The sequence below is a fragment of the Balaenoptera acutorostrata genome, chromosome 15 (genome assembly GCF_949987535.1).
Source record: "Balaenoptera acutorostrata chromosome 15, mBalAcu1.1, whole genome shotgun sequence".
Classification (NCBI taxonomy): domain Eukaryota; kingdom Metazoa; phylum Chordata; class Mammalia; order Artiodactyla; family Balaenopteridae; genus Balaenoptera; species Balaenoptera acutorostrata.
Genome location: NC_080078.1, coordinates 36,468,746 through 36,487,202, shown reverse-complemented (window position 1 = coordinate 36,487,202; position 18,457 = coordinate 36,468,746). Strand labels below are relative to the sequence as shown.

General features: G+C 44.7%; 1 protein-coding gene across 1 annotated transcript in view; it reads right to left on the bottom strand.

Moving 5' to 3' along the window:
* Window positions 1-2,678: 2,678 nt before the first annotated feature.
* Window positions 2,679-18,457, bottom strand: part of ADCY9 (adenylate cyclase 9) — a 121,877-nt gene continuing 106,098 nt past the window's right edge. The window contains exons 9-11 of the mRNA XM_057529012.1: window positions 15,573-15,721; window positions 12,877-12,918; window positions 2,679-6,924 (exon numbers count right to left, since the gene is read on the bottom strand). Coding sequence (XP_057384995.1) covers window positions 5,733-6,924; window positions 12,877-12,918; window positions 15,573-15,721 — 1,383 coding nt within the window. The 3' untranslated portion in view covers window positions 2,679-5,732. The remainder of the gene's footprint in view (window positions 6,925-12,876; window positions 12,919-15,572; window positions 15,722-18,457) is intronic.

The window sequence follows — 18,457 nt, the reverse complement described above, 5'->3', positions numbered from 1 at the left end:
ACCTAGAGGGCAAGAATTTTGTTTGCTGAGAAGATCAAGAAGCCCAGGGGAAGACAGAGAAAGAGCAGCTCTGAGAAGACTGCAGCCTGCTGGAGGTTGCTCGGAAGGAGGTGGGGTCAGCAGAGGCTCTAGTCCTCCAACCCCCTGCAATTCCGCGGGGGGGCCGGGGGGGGTGGCAGGGAGACCCTTCACTGGGGGTGTGGTTCCTGAAAGGCCACCACCAGCCCGGTCAGTCCAAGCCAGTGCCTTGTTCTGCTCAGCTCTGAGACCCTCGAGCTGGGACCCCAGTCGCCATCAGGATTGTTTTAAAAATAAAATATATGACCATGTGGAGTGGCCCCTCTCTCAGGGAGGGACCAACACAATATTGGTGCAGTTGTTTTCCCTGAATGGTCCTCATCTGTTGCTCTTTCTTGAGAGACTGAATATTCCATAAGACCATGAACACGAAGATCATCTCTGATGGGGTACAGACGACACTAAGGAGCCACCGTTTAAAAATGTCAACAAGGAGAGGGATGTCTCAAAATTCCCTTCTGTTTCCTGGTGGGATTCCTAACAGGAGAGCCGTCGGGAAAAACAGTGACTAATCACAGGTGCTCCTCAAATATTCTCAAGTATCACAGCACTGTCACCACCTAAGTGAAAGGAGCTTTGGCACATAGTAGGCTACTCAGTAAAACACCATCTGATCGTTATTTATCTGTTGGAAAGAATCTGATGAACTTTGTCTTTATATTGAAAAGTTCTTTGAGTGGCTCTTCAGATGTACTTAGGTAACTCACACATTAAAGTCTAAAATATAATTGGATTGGAAATGCATATATAAACAAGCAGCATTAACCTGTTTAATCACGTTTCCAATGGAGAGTCCAGAAGTGCTTGGAAACCTCACCTGCAGATACTTATAATTAAAAATCACCATTCCTCCTGTTATTGTAGATCATGGGTATTGGATTTGGATCTAGGAACACGAAGTGGGTTTATTTTGATGTGCATTTTTTTTTCTGGAGAAAGGAGCCACAACTTTCATCAAATTATCAAAGGCTTTGTGAGCCCAAAAAAAGGTTAGGAATCACTGCTGCTGATGACTGAGGTTTCAGGAGGCACTCAGATTGCTCAATACCTGATTGCGTAATTTCTTTCTCTTTCCGACTTTCAGGCCCAGAAGGGATGTGAGAATTCCCCACGCTTAAGTTATTCTGACATACAGTAACAACTCTTTGGAGTCGTGTTATTTAAAAACGAATTTTTACAAAGGAACAGTATAAAAATAGACACTTCAGAAGATTTTGAGTTTACGCCTACGTGGTGTGCAACTCTGTACTTTTTCTTAATCACTTCCTCTCACTCATCTCCTGCCCGTTAGCTTCCTCTCCCTGGTACTTGGGATCCATCCCAGGCGGCCACAACAACAGATTCCCACAGCAGAGAAAAGCAACCACGTGTGAAAGAGATTTTAGATAAAAGTAGATAACTCGTCTCGAGCCCCTGCAGAGGTCAAGTGAATACCATGTGATCACCACACTAAACGACACCGTTGGACTACCTGGTGGGGCCCAAAGCCCCCAGTTAAGCAGAGACACTTATCAGGCATGATATTCCAAGGGCTCAGAGATCACTTCCCAAGAAACCAGAGAAAAGGCCAGCCCTCAATTTGGGTAAGGTCGATTCTTCATTACACTTATTTTAAAACTCTCCCTAAAATGAGAGTGAAAAGATTAAAAAAGAATAGATGAAAGAGAAACCATAAGTGATAAGTCCTGAGGTTTACTGCAAAAATTAGAGGCTGCCTTTTTAGACTGAGAAGCCCCCGAAAGTCCCTGGGGTGTCCTTTCTAGTAGAGAAACGCAACAAAGACAGCTATTCCCTTACCTCTGGAAGGTTCCTAGGGATGCCTGCAGCGCAGACTCAGAGGAAAGAGCGCCCTCGTCAACAAGCAGTGTCCTCACGGGTACCAGGCTCCAGTGGAGGATCACCTAGAAGCTGGATCCCTCAGCGCTGATGAGCAAGGCCTGGGGCCACACCTGCATCCCTTTTGCTGAGTCGACAAGAGGGTCCTGTGCTTTGAAATTGCACATAAATACTGAACTCTCCAGGAAAAACCCTGGGGGAAGAGGCTCTAACCCCTAGCAGAGCCAGCGTTTGGCTCCAGATTTGGAGGTGCTGTGAGCCCCTATGACATGTAAAATGGCATGTGTGTTTTTCGGCAAAGATGCTCTGTGACTTTTAAACAGATTCCGAAATGGGTTTGTGACTTCCCCATGATACGGGCACCCCAGGACTCTGTAAGGAAGAGGCTATGCAGGCACATCTTTTCAGAAAACTTACTTCATTTTCTCAGTCAGTTGCTGAAGATATTGCGGGAAAAACTATTTAGAAGGTCTAAAAAAATCAGGATGTGGTCGCAAGCAAAATTTGTCCTGCAACCTGCTTCTGTTCCATGTAAAAATAAATAATTCTCAGCCAAAGTTCACTGTAGCAGATATGTCCATTTAAAACACACACACACACACATACACACACAATAAGAGTTTTTAGTTGCCTTGTTTTCAAAGTCACAATGTAAAAGACCTGCAAAGCTTCCTATTTCAGCCACAAATGGCAGGGAACAAGGAGCGTCCTAGTCTCGGAAGAGGTAACGATCTTGTCGATGAGGAAATACCAGACATCAAATATTGAGATTTTAGAGTATTTTAATGTCCATTTCTTCAGTGGGTGCATTATGAAATTATTAGGATTAACAACTTAAAAAGGGTAGAGCAAAGGAAAGATGGAGAACGCAAACAACTGGTTCTCGTGGATTTAATTTCAGATTCTAGGCATGACATGATTTTTCGAAACCACCACCAAAAAGCGCTTACTTCGAAAGTCTAGAAGTGCAAACGCGGACTTTGGAAACTACAAATCACTACAGCCCACATAATGGGGAAGCACGCGGCCCTTTGGCTCTCAATGTCAAGTGCAAATGTGCAGGTGTCTCCACAGCGCAGTCAGGGTAACGGAGCCGTGAGCAGCCTCCAAGCTCCATGAGGGTTTCATAACTGATGCTCTGCATTTGTTTGCATTGAATGCAATTATGTGTGCTTGTTTATATGTATTTATACATATATAATTCGATCTGACCTGAGGCCAAGAAGAAACTAGCAATTGCAACTCAAAGCAACTATTTACACACATTCAATTCTGAAGTATTGCTTCCTGCCCTAAGTTCACAGGAGGTATTGCCGCTCTGAAAAACGCCTCCACCTAATGGGAAGCGCCTGAACCCGCTGCTCAGAAGCCCGTCTGTCTTCAGCCACCGTCTGCTCAATGCCCACGGAGACAGAGGCCTGGCGCTGCGGCTGCAGGCACTCCGTGGTTCTGTGCTGAGGTATGCTTCCAAGCAGGGGCTGGGAAGGACCCGGGTCACTGGTGGCCCAAAGAGAACATCTGTACTGGTTGCTTAGAAGGCTCGCTCGGGGTGTTTTTTTAAAGACAATTTAAACCGTCCACAAAGGCTCCCATTTGCACAATGCTGAACTGGACAGGTGGACGTCACCACTCTCTCCCTGCGTCCGCAGCCTCTTGGCTTCCCAGGAATCGCAGGAGGGGAAGGGGAAGAAAAAACGAGTTTGATAGGGAGGAAGCGTGTGCAGAGATGAACTCTATGGAGCACGTTGTGAGTGAACAGCAGAGACACGGGGAACAGCAGGAAGCGCCCAGGCCCCTAGCCGCCGCCAAGGCTGCAGAGCCTGGAGCCAGATGGCGGAGGGCGAGGCCCAACGTCTTAATACTGATGGAAGGAACCCCTGACGTGCCCACAAGCCTGACAGACAAGCAGAGCACCAGGTAGTGTTTTTCAGAAAAAATAAAAATAAAATCTCTGCAGGATTTTATAAGAATACATTCTTTAGAAGAGGTAATGTCACAGTCATCCTTTCTCTATTTCTCTAGCATTGGAAGACCAACAATCTGACAGTAAAACCTGAAGGCAAATCTCCCTGGACGTGGAGATCCTGGCTACAACTGCACTGCCGTGGTCCGTGCCGTGCATGTCCCTGGGGAGCTGGCTGATCAGAATCAATACTTCATGACGCCGGAAAGGGCAGATTCTGTACGTATTTGGCGAGGAGTGATAACAGGACTTAATGCAGATGTGAAAGCTACACAGAGATTTACCAGTGAAAAGAAAATACACAGGGCACATCGGTGAAGACCTTACACAGAGAAGGAGCCAGTCCTCAAATATCCCATGAGCTGCAGCCACCTGAAGAATGAGGTGTCATATGACTATGATAGGGCAACTCTGGCCTGAGTTCAATTCTACATAAACTTCAGACTCAACGTGGCAAAACGTAATTACAAGCAGGATTAGCAACAAAGGGCACAGAAGCAATTTCCTTGGGTTTTCTGTACTTCCCCGGTTCCACACCTCATTTGCATCCAGATGATTCTGTCCCTACTTACAGGGTAAGAGCTCCATCTAAAGAGGGCTGGGATCCACTCACCAGGCTCAACCCCACCACAAATGGGCCCTGCACAGGCTAAGAAGAGGAAAGGATGGAGAAGCTTCCTGAATGTGGAAGCCAAGCACTGCCCGCGGCCCTGGTGCTCTGCCCAGACCTGCTTCACAGCGAGCCGGTTCTGATCCCACCCCTGCCGTGAGCAGACCCCCTGGGTGGGGGGGAGAAGCAGGGCTTTTGCTTTAAAAGTGGTGGCCAAGGGCTTCCCCGACCCAGAGTGTGCAGGCCGTGCCCACCGGGGTCCTGCTCAGCCCCTGGCAGGGGAGGCGGCCCAGAGTAGCTGAAGCACTAACGGCCACCTTCTCATCCTTCTGCTGTGCCCTCTGTGACCACACTCCACCCTCCCAGCCTAGTTCCCTTCCCCAGACAGAATGACCTGGCAACCCTCCCCAAGACACACACGTTTCCTGATAAATAAATAAATAAATAAATGCAACCCTTGGATGTTTATTTTGCGTTTCCTCTCAGTTGAGTCAGCTTCCAAGATAAGCCCCTCCGCTCCAGCTGGAAGACCCCTTGGGGCGGGGGCAGAATGAAAAAGGGCTTTTAGATACCTGAGGCCTGGGTTCATGAGCTGTGAGGCCGGTAAGCATTTGGAATCTCGGCCTGCACGAGGAGGAAGCCCTAAAGCTGCTGGGTGTGGGGGGCGGTGGGTGCAGCCACAGCCCGAGGGCCTGGAAGGCACAGGTCAAGGGACACCGGTGTCCTGGCTGATGGCCCGCTGCGGTCCTCAGCCTGCGCCCCCCCAGCATCCCCGCCCAGTGAGTTACTGGCACTTGATCTCAGAGTCATGAATGCAAGTGTGTGTGCGTCTATGTGTTTACATAGAAAGGTTAGGTCACTGGAAAAACACTAGTACGTATACAGAAAAAAACCTCAAAAACATTGTATTAGCAAAAAAAAAAAAAAAAAAGTGTCTTGTGAGAAAAAGCAATAAAAATAATATTTTAACCACAGCTTCTGTTTTAACGTCCACCACCACCCAGCGCTGCACCCTGGCCGCACCTTCTCTGGACTCCAGGCCGCGCCAGCCCCTGAAGGCACTTGTTCTCCACACTGCTGAACGGTCACACCAAGGGGGAAGAGGAAAAAAATGGATGAAAATGAACCCTGAATAACTGTGATCCACACAGAAGTTAGGGCTGCAATGACCACAGGACACCATGTCTGGGGATGGGAACTGTGGAACCTGGACGGACAGAGCACCGCGGGCGGCGCTGAGCCGCATCACGCCCTCTTTGAGACGTTGAGCTTGGTGAGTTCATTGGCTTGCTCCACCCCCGCTTCTTCACAGTCGCTTTTCTCTATGGCTTTGCTGAACCTACACCTTTCTTCGGCTTTGATGGGCTCCTTCCAGGGCCTCTTAGAAGACGGGTGAGTGTCCCTGGCCTGTGTGTTGTTCTCGGAGCCCAGGGACACCTGGTCCGGGTTCTGTACGGAAGGCACCAGGTTGGTGATCTCGTCCGTGGGGGAGCGTCCGATGCTGCCGTCCACCTGGACTCGGATGTCGGGGGAGATGGAGAGCTGGTGCTGCGGCACCATCCCACTGTCCGTGCACTTGGGGTACAGGTAGGTCTTCATCTGGCCTTTGCCCTTGACGTTCACCGTCCCTCTGTAGTCGAAGTCGTAGCCCATCTTGCTCAGGACGCGGTAGCTTTCCTCGCTGACCTGGATGCGGCACTCCACCCCCGTGGTGTCCATCCTGCTGGCGATGTTGACCGTGTCTCCCCAGATGTCGTACAGCAGCTTGGTGGTGCCAATGACGCCCGCCGTCAGGGGCCCATGGTTGAAGCCCACCCTGAGCTTGAAGTTGAACCAGAGCATGTTATTGTTGAAGTCGTCCACCACGCGCATCATCTCCTTGGCGAACTCGAACAGGATCTGCAGGTGCTCCTGTGGGTGGCTGCCGTCACGGCACTGCGTGGCGTTCAGCCCCGACGCGGCCATGTATGTGGCCCCGATGGTCTTGATCTTCTCAATGCTGCTGTAGTCCGGCTTGCTCAGGAGCTCGTCGAAGTCCCCGATCAGCTCGTTGAGGACCCGGTAGCACTCCTTGCCGCCCTCGTAGTTCTCCTCGTAGAACTCGCTGAAGTTGACGATGCTGGCGAAGATGACTCCTCCGTTGTCGTGGTTCTTGGAGTAGGTCTGGGAGACCTTCAGCTGCTCGGCCACGTGGTAGGGGATGATGTTTCTCAGCAGCCAGTCGGCCTGGTCCCTCATGCTCTGGATCTTAGTGCGGTGCAGGTCCGCCTCCACGTCCCCGTGGTAGTGTAGGCGGTAGCTGACTTCGAATTCTCGATTCAGGAACCAGACCAACAAGAGCAGGAGGAAGAAGACAAGAATCACCTCCTGGCCGATCAGGCTGGCTGGGCTCCTGCTGTCGTGCGGCAGCGAGGCATTGCATGGATTCCTCTCGGAGCTGGAGAGGAAAGAGAGGACAAAGGACGTGCCTTCTGAAATGCATCTTTAAGGGAAAGGTTACTGCCCAGTGCTTCCAGGTTCTGAACCAGCCCAGCTAACCAGCATCCTGCACAGAGTTTTGTGTAGCTCAAACCTTCAACCACCTGCAGCTGCAGAGTGACCTGTTTCTGTTTAGAAAGATGTGGCGAGATAAAGAGTCACTCTTGTAAGATTCCTGTAATGAGTGCTTTGTACTTGCTTTGTTTTTCAGAAGTCTTTAGCTCCTTGATTTTTAAAATATTTCCCAACTTTTTATTTTGAAAAATCTCAACCTTACAAAAAGGTTAAGAGACTAGCAAAACAAACATTTGTATACCCTTCTCCTGGATGCAACAATTGCCAACATTGTGCTACTCTGCTGTTTCCCTCTGTCAACACAAACTGCACACACACACACACACTCACACAGGCATACTTTGCTGAACAGTCTGAAAGCAAGCTGCAGACATCAGGCCACTTCAATTCTGAAGAGTTCAGTACGAATCTCCTAAGAAAAAGGACGTCTCCCCATGGAATCACACCACCACTGTCACACCCAAGAAATTTCACGTCCTCTGATACACTCTGATATAATTCCCCTGCCCCCTCCCTCCCACCCGCGCTGGGGTTAGTTCTGTTTTGCCAAAGTCATTTAAGATAACTTTAACATTTTTAAAAATAATATAAAATGTATACTTTTAAGAGTAACACACTGTAAGAAACTCAAACAGTATAAACAATGGAAAATAACTGTCTTTCCTGTGAGGTAACCTTTCTGTTGCGCACTATTCTAACACACGGCTGTGCTGTAACAACCAGTCCCCTGCAGAGGGCGATCGGCTGTGTCCAACTTTGACTACTAGGAACGAGGTTACAGTGGATATTCCCGAGTGTCTTTGTGCATATGAATGAGCCTGTCTGTGGGATAAACTCCTGGAAGTGGAACTGCTGAGTCATTTAAAATACACTTAGAATTCCATTAGAAATTTCCAAACTGCCCTTCTAAGGGCTGAGCCCATTTCTATTCCCTCTGATGACCAAGTCTGCTTGGTCTGTTCTGCAGTTCCACGGCACTGAAGGGGCACAGCTGGGACCCCAGGACTGAAGATTAGCGTGGGTAGCAGTCTCTTCTAAAGTTTATTCTTTAAATATAATTTTTTCCACTTAAAAATACTACATACTCATCATATAAAATTTAGGGTGAAAGTAGAAAGAAAAAAAGATTCACCCATCATCACACCATCCAGAGGCGATCACTGTTAATGTTTGCTGAATTTCCTTCTCGTCTCTCTTTTATCTGTTTACAATGCTGTGATTGCTCTGCTCATGTAAACTGTACCCTGATGTACGCTAAAATGCACAGAGCAGGCCGCTAGATTTTACATAACAATGGTCTGGGTCACTTATATGAATATAATTATATATGGAACATATGGACCCTGAGTTTAGAGAGTACCATGGCACAGAAAGCTCAATTCTACCATCAGAGTGTTTTTTAATGAATTTTACTGTTACCTGTACTTAGGCATATTAAAAATAATGAAACTGACCAATCTGGTCATAACGCCTTCCATGAAACACAGTCACAAAAGCCTGGCTTTGGAGTAACGACGCCGGGCTGGCCCCCCACAGAGCTCTGAGACCCTTGGGCAGGTCACACCATCTTTCAGGTCTCAGTTTCCTCACGAGTAAATTGAAGATGGGCTGGAGTATCGCTAAGTCTCTACCAGCCTAAGGGTCTGTGCAGAAAGGGCCTGAGGCTATGTCTGTAGAACCAGCAGGGTGCCCTAGGCTGGCATCGGGGAGCTTGGATTTGGGGAGGGTTCCCACCAGTCCTTGATGAGAGGGGCTCACTGTGCCTGGACTGTTTGTACAAACAACGCGGTTTATGCACCTGCCCTCCTTCCGAAAATCTGGAATTTTGGTACATGCCAGGCAGAGGGTGCCTATGTGACCAGCCACCAAGAAAAACCCTGGAGTCTCTGATGGGCTTCCTGGGAGGGTGTTTCATACACGCTGTCACAGCTCATTGCTGGAAGAATTAAGTGCATCTCATACGACTCCACTGGGAGAGGACTCTTGAACGCTGGCGCCTGGTTTCCTCTGGACTCCGTCTCATGCACTTTTGTTCTCTGCTGATTTTGCTCTGTGTCCTTTTGCTGTAATAAACTACAGCCACGGGTACAAACATGTGCTGAGTCCTGCGTCCTCCAAGTGAATGATCAAAACTGAGGGTGGTCTTGGGGACCCTGACAGAGGTTCTATGGCTTAATGCCTAAGAACCAGGAACCAAAAATGGCCTCTATGGCAAGATGCACCACACTTCACTCATTTATTTTGCCAACTGTCATTTAAACAAATGGCAGTACTTACTATGAATCTAAAGTACTAAACAAAATAACTATTTTAGATACTAAAACAGATCTATGTCCAGCCCCTCAAGTCCTCTGGTTGGCTCAGACTAGGGAGAGAATCTGGAGGGAGTGAGTCTTCTCTACATGAGCCCATCTCCTTGGCTTAGGAGTTGACCTTTCCTCCAGTTTCTCCAAAGTGGTAACACTGAGGAACAGCCTCTTTATTAGGAGACGTCACCAAGGCTTAAGGTCATCCTAGAACCAGGCATTGTAGAACCTGGTGGTAGAACTGGGTGGCATGTCTCAGTTTCCTCAATTGTGCTGTAGCTAAAGCTGGCAGCGTGGCCTCAGTCTGGGATGGGCACAGGCCAGTGCCCTCTGGATGGAGCAGGGGAATACGAAACATGGGCGGGTGTGACAGGGAAAGGGAAACAACTGCACTGCTTGCTTTTACCTTTGCTTAAAAGGAAGGGTCCTAATGCACAGGCTGACATGTTGTGCCCAAGGGGCTGCCTTGCAACAGAAGATCTGTAACCAGCGGATGAGAGAATTATTTCCACTCTACAACCTGTACTTCTTATTCTACTGCAGAAGGGACAAGGAAGGCGATGGTTCTACTCCTAAATTCAAATAGTAAAGGTCAGTCCCAAAAGGAGGAATTTTGTGACTAAATGCAAGAGATAACTTAATAGATGGACAAATGGAAGTCAGAGTAAAATACAGTACAGTTCATTATCACGGAAAAGAGGGATTACAAAATAGAGAAAAATGGAAAACAAAGACCACTCGTTGTCCTAGCCAGCTCAACATGGGATGCATTGAAATTCTGGTATATTTCCATGCCATTTAAAATCTATGCCTAGGATGGGGGCGGGATGCACCAGGAGAAGGCATAAGGGGGGCTTCTGGGTAGTGTTCTATTTCTTGATCTGGGTGACAGTTAAATGGGCGTGTTCACTTGTGAAAATTCACTGAGCTGTCCTCATGATCTGGAGGCTTTTCTGTGTGTGTGTTATACGTCAATAGAAAGTTAACTTAAAAAAAGATGTTAGGTGCTTTGCTACTAAATCTTATAATTGTCAATCATACACAGAAACATCTGTATTCTGTTTTCGTTCCACTGTCACTTTAATTCTCCTTCCCAACATCTAAATGTCCACAGATATTTAATGCTTTAATTGTAGAAACAGAAAAAAATCATCACTCATCATTAGATCGTAAGTATTACATGTCTTACTTTTTTCATATATGATGAAATAACTAGCTGTAGCTATAAGACCTAGGTAATTTCACATAATAAATGAAAAATGAAAACCATAAATGCTTTCTTTCCACATTGCTGCATTTTAACAGTTGTAATATTTGGGTATATGTATCATAATTTAATTAATTTCTTTTTTACTGACAACTGAAGTTGCTGATGAACTTTCAATATTATCAATCACAATGATCAATATTTTGGGGCATGCAGCCTTTACCAAATTCTGAATTATTTCCTCAGCAGATAAGCAAAAACAGAATTATTAGTTTAAAGGTGATGGACATTTTTATGACTATTTTTTATAGATTGCCAAGTTACTTTCCAAAACTATTGTACCATTCTGAAAAGTAATGAGGCATGGCAGAAAAAGCATGGCCTGGTAGTGAGGGAGGCCAGGGTTTGAACACTGCCAGTATCCATAGGCAGGTTCCTTCGCTGAGCTTCAGCTTTCTTATCTGGAAAATGGGGACAAAGTTACCTAATATATCAGGTTATTGTGTAGATTAAACAAACCTATATTAAACACCATCAATTCATATATGTGCCACACCCTGGCCTACACTGGGTATTCACATGGTAACATTTTGAAGGTACGATTTGAAGATCAGAGGGAATTCTGTAGTTATTTAATAGTGCAATGACTTGGGTAGTAGCCTATTTATTTTCTACTACATTTCCTCTTTTGTGATTTTTTTTTTTGTCTTTTATCTACACAGGTCTTAATTAGCTCTTTACATAACAGTCTCACAAATATTTTTCTCAGTCTGCTTTTATCATCCCCTCAGTCAGTCTTATTTTTTTGTGTGTGTGGTTCTATTTATTATTTGTAAGATTGGAAAGTTATCTCTGTCTTAGAGGCTTGAGAACTGCTTAATTTTATTTTTTCTAGATGTTTATATAGTTTTATATAATTTAAAATTTTTTGACTTCAATTTATTTAGAACTAATTTTGATGTTTATAGTAAAGCAAGGGTCCAACATTTATTTGTTTCAAATTTCTAGTCGGTTATTTCAAAATATTTTAGGGAATAAATTTTCTTTGATTTGTGAGATCTCCTTTGTAACATTCTAATGTCTTATATAAAATTAAACCAAATCTAACACAGGAAACCCTCGCTTTTTGAAAGTTCGCTTTTCACCACTTTGCTTTGATGAAAGACCTACATTAGTACCTGTTTTTGCTAATGAAAGAAATCTGAAGGGGATTTTTGCCTTTAGAAAAAAAGGCAAAGGGCTTCCCTGGCGGCGCAGTGGTTAAGAATCCACCTGCCAATGCAGGGGACACGGGTTGGAGCCCTGGGTCAGGAAGATCCCACATGCCGCGGAGCAACTAAGCCCGTGCACCACAACTACTGAGCCTGCGCTCTAGAGCCCATGAGCCACAACTACTGAGCCCATGCGCCACAACTACTGAAGCCCACGTGCCTAGAGCCCGTGCTCCACAACAAGAGAAGCCACCGCAATGAGAAGCCCACGCACCACAACAAAGAGTAGCCCCTGCTCGCCGCAACTAGAGAAAGCCCGCGCGCAGCAACGAAGACCCAACACAGCCAAAAATAAATAAATAAAATAAATTTATAAATAAATAATAAATTTTAAAAAATTAAAAACAAAAAGAAAGAAAAAAAGGCAAAAAGCAAAACTAATGTTCAGCATTTGTTTTGCAGCGAGTGTTACAGAGGCAGCACCATCCTGAGCGGCAGGAGTGGCCCCGCCAAGCTCCTTCCCAGGAACCACACTGTGCATCGCAGCATCAGCCGCCACAGCTCTGAACTGTGTCTGTGAGCATCTGTGCTTTACCTCAACTTACTCTGTGCCTCCGTTAGTGAGCTGTGTCCTAACGGAACTGCTTCTTCGCTTTTTGGCTTACGGAAGTTTTCACAGGGACGCGCTACCTTCAGAGAGCGGAAGAAACCTGCCTACGTCTTTTTTTTTTTTTTAATTAATTAATTAATTAGGCTGCGCCGGGTCTTAATTACAGTACTCGGGATCTTCGTTGCCACGTACAGGATCTTCAGTTGCGGGATCTGACCAGGGATTGAACCTGGGCCCCCTGCATTGGAAGCATGGAGTCTTAACCACTGGACCACCAGGGAAGTCCCCTGTCTATGTCTTAACAATTATTCATTTTCCCAAAGATATTATAAGTATGAACTGATATTTTAACAAATAGATATCTTCCACTTACTCTTTTAAGAATGCATATGTTGTTCTTTTTAATTCAAGATACAACTGTTTTTCAGGAAACTTAGAAATAACCAGCAGTAATACAGTTACACTCATTTATTCAGATATAGGCACAATGTTAAAAGCTTACCTGAAATTCTGTACTGCATCCAGGTGTGAAATTACTATGGAACTGAAATTAAAATGCAGAAAACTATTATTATAAAAAGCAAAGAGGGCATTATACAAAGCAATCCGAGAAGAGTTTAAATAAAAACAACTTTCCTATTTTTAAGGTGGAGATCAAGGTAGAAAGTTAAGGATAGTAAATTTCAATTATAATTTGATGCTGTGTGTTAATGAAGAATAACAAAATGGTAAAGACAACGATGTAAAAACCTTTATATCAGCTGTGGAAAGTAGGCACAACCACTCAAAAGAGAAATCAAGGAAGAGTCTCTAAGGTCTTCATTTTGCTGTTAAGGACTTATCTATGGTGTCGTGTCCTACAGGCTAGAAACTTCAGTCATGTTCAAACAGCGAAGTCTACTGACAAAGGATCAATTTCAAGAGGCCCCGCTGGAGGTGTTGGCAGATTACTTACTGGAGAAGCCGGACTTTGCTATTGGTGATGCCCAAAGCAATCAAACCCCAATTTTAAGACACTGAAAACACACCTAACTAAAGACCTCTCTCTTGGTGCTGGGGAAGGTACCCAAGATACCCAGCCCCATTCTCTCCACATGCTGCACAGCTTCCTCTGGGGTCATGTTACCCAGCGTCCACTCAGGCCCACAAATCACCCAAACCTCTCCACCCGGGGCAAGTGCCCTGATGCTTTGTCCTTCAGGTCCCCCAGCCTTGCTCCCTGCAAAGGGGACGTTGCAGAGCAGCTCTCCTGGGCAACAAAGGCCAGTGAGGGCTCAGAGCGGCTTTTTTGATTACAGGAGGTATTAAATGACTTCACAGAAAAGGAAAGAAAAGCAAGAGCTACACACAAACTGTCCTCTTCTCACCCTGTCCAGACATGACTGTGACACTGCTGTAACCCACGTGTCTGTGTCCCCTCAAAGCTGGAAGAGTCCCCCAACCCCAGCTTCACAGGAGTTGAGTTTATGTTTTGTCCTCCCCACATGTTCCCTACCCTGGGTTCGGCTCAGCAGTGACAGGGTGGACGGGCTGAAAAGATTCTGCGTGAATGCGGGTGTACTGGGTCCAGGAGAGATTCAACCACCAGCCCTACCTCAAGACCTGCTATTTGATTTCTAGGTGAAAAGGCGATGGATGGGTTCCCCATCGCTACGGCTCTCTAGATCCAAGTGGAAAAGGCCCGCACCAGTGACTAAATGACACTATGAATGGCTGATGGGGTATTTGTGTTGGATCTAAAAGGTTAAAAGTCAGACTGTTGAATTTCATGCTCTTGGGAAAGAGCTTTATAATGACCATAATTCCAGAAGGCTGCACCTTCAGAAAGGAAAAATGACACTTTGTTTTGCTTCAAGTGATTTAACTATTCATTAAAGTTTCCTTTCAAATGCTGAATGACATTTCTATTTCCTTTTTGATCTTAATTTGCAGAGAACTTGAATATCTTTCATGTGGTTATTATTTTATTAAGTAAACTGAGGAATGATACTCACCCTGTCCATTACTGACCACTGCTTTGGTAATACCCAAAATGCACTATGGCGATTTCATCTGATATTGAGACAAATTAGACCACTTTCTACTTTTGAGTTTACTAAAGCAATGGTTCTCGGCAACAGTAATACCATTCCTAGGGGGCATTTTGGAAACACTGGGGGTCCCTCTGGTTGTTTGGGGAGCCAGGAATGTTAGATGCCCTGCAAAGCACAATAGAGAAATGTCCCATGTAACTCTGAAATATCCTGCTAACCTAAACCCACTGTAATTTTAAATAAATGATTCTTTAATATGTGCTAACATAAAAAATAAGCAGTTACACAAAAAGTCCAACATTTAGGAGAAGTCTGTTATAGAAACAGAAGCTTAATGGCTTTGAGACATTCCCCTGAAATTTCTGAATAAATTACTCACCGTGTGCACTCTGTTATCCAAGGTATCATCGTATTTCCAACTACATATTTAGTTGAAAAGGTTAAAAGCCACAAAACCAGTTGCAAATGTGCAACAGGTAATTTCAGACTCATTTTAACAGCTAAGAACCAAACGTGATTTAATTCGTAGAACACATGACAGGTAGGGGTCTTACTGGATTTCATTAACAAAGGATGTTTTAAATATAGCACCTATCATTGCCATCCTCTATATTTTAAATTTTAAATTCTTTGTAGCACAGCAGTAAGAACACATCCTGTCCCCAGGGGTCTTCACAAAGCTCCTGTTTCTTTTCCTCACACCATCTGTGAGAGGGCTTTTTTTTTTTTTTTTAAAGATTTTGTTGTTGTTGTTGTTGTTGTGGACCATTTTTAAAGTCTTTATTGAATTTGTTACAATATTGCTTCTGTTTTATGTTGGTTTTTTTGGCCGCGGGGCATGTGGGATCTTAGCTCCCCGACCAGGGATCGAACCCGCACCCTCAGCAGTGAAAGCTCAGAGTCCTAACCACTGGACCGGCAGGGAATTCCCCCAAGAGTAACTCTTAAAAGTTCTCATCACGAGAAAAAAAAATTTGTGTGGTGATAGATGTTAACTAGACTTACTGTGGTGATCATTTCACAATATACACAAATATTAAATCATTACATACTGCACCTGAAACTAATACGTTCTGTGTCAATTATATTTTAATTAAAACAAAAAGAAAAAGTGAGAAGGAGAAGAAGAAAGGTGGTCCTGCTGTGGAGGGCATTGTGCACGTACCTGTCGGGGCAGAGGGAGACGTAGAGCAGCAGCAGGGGCCCGGCCCCGACGACTGTGGCCAAGGAGGACCTCATCCAGGAGCTGAGCTGGCAGAAGTTACAGTAGTGCACCACGGTGATCAGGACAGCCGAGCCCGTGAACACGGTGGACTGCAATGAGGGGCAGGCTCGGTGAGGACCCCAGCCTCCCTCCTTGCCACATGGGCTCACCTGCCGTCCCTCCACCTGGGCACCCTGAGAGCAAACGACACGCTCACTTACCTGTCCTTCTGTTTAACAAAATATCTGGTGGTTTCAGGGACAGATCATAAATCATTAGATTAATTACCAGAGCTTTTGGTTACAAGTCTCACTGGCACTAAAATTCCTCTCCTGATGTGTGCAAACTGCACACGTCACGTTGGAGGAGAGGAAAGGTAGACTGCCCTGGTTGAGAACTTCCACCGTGTAACCAGTTACCTCCCAAAGCCTGTCCTCCAGGCACCCTGCTGTGTGTCAGCAGAAATGTGATTTGGTTTTAAGTATCAAATGCAGCCAGCCCACCCAGTACTTCATGCTATACTCGCTGGCACCAAAAATATAATCTTCCACAGCAGGATGAATTCACTCTTTATGGGATTTAACTTGAATGCTCCTTCCCTGATCAACAGCAGCTGATCCAGGTGCCAGTCAATTGTTTGTGCCAGTTCTGCAAACTAACGTCATCTTTATTTTTTTTAACTTTTTTCAAAAAATATAAAGTATAGTTGATAGCACATTACCTTGTATCATCTGGAAACATGGGTCAGATGCTTCTTTGTAAAACGTGTAAGAAAATAACTGATTTGGGGGACTTCCCTGGTGGCGCAGTGGTTAAGAATCCGCCTGCCAATGCAGGGGACATGGGTTCGAGCCCTGGTCCGGGAAGATCCCACATGCCACAGAGCAACAAAGCCCATGTGCCACAACTTCTGAGCCTGCGCTCTATAGCCCGCAAGCCACAATACAGAGCACGTGTGCCACAACTACTGAAGCCTGAGTGCCTGGAGCCCATGCTCAACAAGAGAACAAGAGAAGCCACTGAGCAGAAACAAGAAGAACTACAATCCTGCAGCCTGTGGAATGAAAACCACATTCACAGAAAGACAGACAAAATGAAAAGGCAGAGGACTATGTACCAGATGAAGGAACAAGATAAAACCTCAGAAAAACAATTAAATGAAGTGGAGATAGGCAACCTTCCAGAAAAAGAATTCAGAATAATGATAGTGAGGATGATCCAGGACCTTGGAAAAAGAATGGAGGCAAAGATCGAGAAGATGCAAGAAATGTTTAACAAAGACCTAGAAGAATTAAAGAACAAACAAACAGATGAACAATACAATAACTGAAATAAAAAAATACACTAGAAGGAATCAATAGCAGAATAACTGAGGCAGTAGAACGGATAAGTGACCTGGAAGACAGAATGGCGGGATTCACTGTTGCGGAACAGAATAAAGAAAAAAGAATGAAAAGAAATGAAGACAGCCTAAGAGATCTCTAGGACAACATTAAACACACCAACATTCGCATTATAGGGGTCCCAGAAGGAGAAGAGAGAGAGAAAGGACCTGAGAAAATATTTGAAGAGATTATAGTCAAAAACTTCCCTACCATGGGAAAGGAAAGAGCCAACCAAGTCCAGGAAGCGCAGAGTCCCAGGCAGGAAAAACTCAAGGAGAAATATGCCAAGACACATAGTAAGCAAATTGACAAAAATTAAAGACAAAGAAAAATTATTAAAATCAACAAGGGAAAAACGACAAATAACATACAAGGGAACTCCATTAGGTTAACAGCTGATTTCTCAGCAGGAACTCTACAAGCCAGAAGGGAGTGGCATGATATACTTAAAGTGATGAAAGGGAAGAACGTACAACCAAGATTACTCTACCCAACAAGGATCTCATTCAGATTCAATGGAGAAATCAAAAGCTTTACAGACAACCAAAAGCTAAGAGAATTCAGCACCACCAAACCAGCTCTACAACAAATGCTAAAGGAACTTCTCTAAAGGGGAAACACAAGAGAAGAAAAGGACCTACAAAAACAAACCCAAAACAATTAAGAAAATGGTAATAGGAACATACACATCGATAATTACCTTAAATGTGAATGGATTAAATGTTCCAACCAAAAGACACAGGCTTGTTGAATGGATACAAAAACAAGATGTGTATATATGCTGTCTACAAGAGACCCACTTCAGACCTAGGGACACATGCAGACTGAAAGTGAGGGGATGGAAAAAGATATTCCATGCAAATGGAAATCAAAAGAAAGCTGGAGAAGCAATACTCATATCAGATAAAATAGACTTTAAAATAAAGAATGTTATAAGAGACAAGGAAGGACACTACATAATGATCAAGGGATCAATCCAAGAAGAAGATATAACAATTGTAAATATTTATGCACCCAACATAGGAGCACCTCAATACATAAAGCAAATGCTAACAGCTATGAAAGAGGAAATAGACAGTAACACAATAATAGTGGGGTATTTTAACACCTCACTTACACCAATGGACAGATCATCCAGACAGAAAATTAATAAAGAAACACAAGCTTTACATGACACAATAGACCAGATAGATTTAATTGATATTTATAGGACATTCCATCCAAAAACAGCAGATTACACTTTCTTCTCAAGTGCACACGGAACATTCTCCAGGATAGATCACATCTTGGGTCACAAATCAAGCCTTGGTAAATTTAAGAAAATTGAAATCATATCAAGCATCTTTTCCGACCACAACGCTATGAGATTAGAAATAAATTACAGGGAAAAAAATGTAAAAAAACACAAACACATGGAGACTAAACAATACTTTACTAAATAACCAAGAGATCTCTGAAGAA